General features: G+C 41.8%; 1 protein-coding gene across 1 annotated transcript in view; it reads right to left on the minus strand.

Moving 5' to 3' along the window:
- Positions 1-3010: 3010 nt before the first annotated feature.
- Positions 3011-3863, minus strand: part of LOC117951993 — a 4943-nt gene continuing 4090 nt past the window's right edge. The window contains exons 6-7 of the mRNA XM_034884035.1: positions 3171-3461; positions 3011-3048 (exon numbers count right to left, since the gene is read on the minus strand). Coding sequence (XP_034739926.1) covers positions 3011-3048; positions 3171-3461 — 329 coding nt within the window. The remainder of the gene's footprint in view (positions 3049-3170; positions 3462-3863) is intronic.

The following is a 3863-nucleotide window of genomic DNA, read 5'->3' on the forward strand; positions in this document are numbered from 1 at the left end:
TAGTATCCTGACCCATTAAATAACCTTATAGTCTTTAATAATAAACATCTGCCTTCTTCTAACTTATATTTTGAGGAAGTAGACAAACGACAGCATTCAAAAACCTCAATGGAAGCTTTTGAATGTAATAAAAATAAAATGGCATTCAACACAGCCCTAGTGGCCTAGAAGTGTCTGGGATGATCTGACTGTAGACGTTGCACTACATTAATGTGTCTTTCTTCTAAACTCAACATTTCCTCTGGTTGTCTTTCAGGAGGTGAAAATGGGAAGGTGACCCGTAGTCATGTCCTTCTTATTCCTGTCCTAATGTTTGTCGCTGTCATCGTCATCATCGTTGTTCTGGTGAAAGGTAAAATAACGCATATATTACAGCTTCTTACTATTTAAAGTCCTGTTACATGGTCGCTGTTGTTGCTGATTGGAAACCTGAGCTGAGATCAAAGATCGCAGACTCACTGTTAACTGAACTATTGTTTAGATATCAGAATCAGCTTTATTCGCCATGTATGAACACACACGAGGAACAGCACCACCACACAAAGAAACAATGCAGACAGCAACATAATAATATACAATACAACATCACAACATAATAATATACAATACAACATAATATACAATACAACATCACAACATAATAATATACAATACAACATAATATACAATACAACATCACAACATAATAATATACAATACAACATCACAACATAATAATATACAATACAACATCACAACATAATGATCTACAATACAACACCACAACACAATGATCTACAATACAACACCACAACACAATGATCTACAATACAACACCACAACACAATAATATACAATACAACATCACAACACAATGATCTACAATACAACATCACAACATAATAATATACAATACAACATCACAACACAATAATATACAATACAACACCACAACACAATAATATACAATACAACATCACAACACAATGATATACAATACAACATCACAACATAATGATATACAATACAACATCACAACATAATAATATACAACACAACATCACAACATGATAATATACAACACAACATCACAACATAACGCACAAGACTACACACGGCTCATGTGGACACATGAAGGAATTTTTTGAGGTGGCTTGGGAGGGTGTAAGAAACACAGAAATTGAGGTAGTCAGGTGTGTGTGTGTGTGTGTGTGTGTGTGTGTGTGTGTGTCCCCTTGAGGAGATAAACCAGTCATGTGTTTGTTCTCCATCTTCCGTCAGTACGCACCAACCAGGTGTTACAACCGTGTCTCCATGTCTTCACAGAGAAATACATGAAGAAGTTCAGAGAGAGGATGAAGCGTCGAGCAGAGGCTGCAAACGGCACGGAGCTGTCCGAGGTCCTCGTCAACACCAATCCAGCCTCGGAGCGGGGGGGCCTCGCTGCAGACCACAAAGGAAACCACCAGCAAGTAGTTTAGTGACCCCCCCCCCCCCCCCCCCCCCCCCCCCCCCCCCCCCCTGCTCTTCTTAAAGGTGCCAACTGTCGGTTTGTTCTCAGTTTTTATCTTAAAGTGTGAATTAGATTTTTATAAATGGAAGCAAAACAGACTTTCTTTTTACCTTGACATGCTGGAGGTCCTGTGGGTTAAAGGATCATCATCATCATCATCATCATCATCATGTGTTTTGGGGGTGCCCTTTACTTCTGGTCGACTGGAAACTAATTAAAACCTTTTAATGGAAGCGTGTTAAAGGTGGTGATCCCACTGAGTCTGAGGCCGCGTTTACACGGAAACGATATGAAGAGAAAACACAAAATTCGATGCACACACACACACACACTCGCACACACACAGTGCGTTTTTACCCTTTTTAGATGGGAAAGCAACTGTGGAGCGTTTTTAAGATTTCCACTCTCGAGTCTGGTTTCACTGTTTTTTGTTTTTTTTTGTGTCTTAAGCCCAAAAAACGTTGTCTCCGTCTGAACTAAAGTCACATCTGATCAAATGTTGTCGTTTTCACCTGCGAGCGTTGATGTGTAAACAGGCCTCGAGACTCTGTACCTGGGTTCGAGACCAGAAACTGTTAAGGGATTCATATGTAAATGAGTATGTTTTTAATATTCTGTTGACTACAGATGTACCAAAGTGAGCGGCTTCACCCCAAAATGATGTAAAGCCATCAAACACCCCTCTATTTATTTTGTTCCCTTGTCACGTTTGGAGGTCTATCGGTATCGGTAACAGACTGTGTCCCTCATTTATCAACCTAACGTGGAAACCAGCGCTGATATGAGTGCAGAAATTCTCCTACGACAGGCTTTACATGGGATTCATGAAACGTTCGTATCCCACCAATAAGAGCGTAAGAATGGTGGTTCATATATAAAAGCAGCGGCTGGAAACAATTGTAATTTAGATATCCCGCCCAAATATAGTCTGTTTTGAGGCCTCGCCCCTGATCCGGCTAAGAAGCGGCACTTTTCAGAGGTGGAGACCGAGTCTCTGATGTCTCAGGGTCATTTGCAGTAATATGTGTAATAGCTGGCAGCCTGAGAAGTGGTATTAGTCTGCAGGAAGAAAGGGGAATAGAAAGATCACTGATGCAGCTGAAGTTTATTTAATTTATACATCCTTGACATACGAATGCTATAATCCTAATATATTGCAATCTCTTAGGGCCTACATGTAGGTGTATGTCACACACACCCCGACAAGAAGCTGGGGTGTCCGTTTACAAAAAACAAAAAAAACTACAATACCAGGAATAATCCTTCCACTGACAAATACGGAGCCAGACCAGACTGCTTGCAAATGTAACACTTTACTCAAAAACATGTTAAAAAATAAATTGTAAAACAGCCCAAAAGAAAAAAAAAATCCAAGTAATAAAAGTTAAAAAGCTAAGTATTGCGAGTGATCTCCTTGCCGCTAGTCCCCAGTGTTCGTTACAGTCTGTAGTTACGTTGTAGTTACGTTGATCTCAAGAACGGCCGATTCCGCCCAGGGGAACCTAGGTTCTTCCTTTCTTACGCCTGTCCGCGTCGCGTGTTCCACCCGGCCGACACTGAGGGGGAACAAAGGGTAGCTCTCAGTCAAACAAGATATAACAACAGTTCTTTTCCACACACTCTCCCAGAGGACTGCTGGAAAACTTTCCTTCACTTATCTATGTTTAATGCGTTGTACTCCTCATTTGGGTGGCTGCGGTCTCCCTGTTGCTTCGGGCTCTCAGGACGTAGTCCGGTCTGCACCACCACGCGTTCACCCGCACTCCTGACGACTTGTCCCAGCAGCCACTGCTCCAGCCCAGCTGTTGGTCTCCACTGTCCTCCGTGGCGGTCGGGCTCTGCTCTGCAGCGTTTCTTCTCCCCTCCTGTTGCGTTCCTCTTTCCATTTTCACTGGCAAGTTCCCCCTAGCACACCTGTTCCCCATTAAACTCAGGTGTTTCCACTTGTCCTGCCTTGAGCTCATTAGGTCTGAGAGTAAAAAGGGGGAGGGGCCCCAGTCTTGTCAAAGGTGATGTGGTACTACTCCCTACAACAGTTCATGCAATAAGTTAAAGCATGCAACAGAATAAAAACATGCAAACCTGAAATAGTAAAAACACATGCCATTAGTTCACTATTACAGCAATACACACTCCAGTTAGTGATATAAAACTATATAGATATATAGGCACCCACTTTTGACATGCACCAGTCATAGCCAGGCAACCGTTACAACTACTACTACTACTACTACTACTACTACTGCTACTACTACAGCTACTACTACTACTACTACAGCTACTACTACTACTACTACTACTACTACTACTGCTACTACTACAGCTACTACTACTACTACTACAGCTACTACTACTACAGCTACTACTACTA

Source organism: Etheostoma cragini, chromosome 2, assembly GCF_013103735.1.
Source record: "Etheostoma cragini isolate CJK2018 chromosome 2, CSU_Ecrag_1.0, whole genome shotgun sequence".
NCBI classification, from domain to species: domain Eukaryota; kingdom Metazoa; phylum Chordata; class Actinopteri; order Perciformes; family Percidae; genus Etheostoma; species Etheostoma cragini.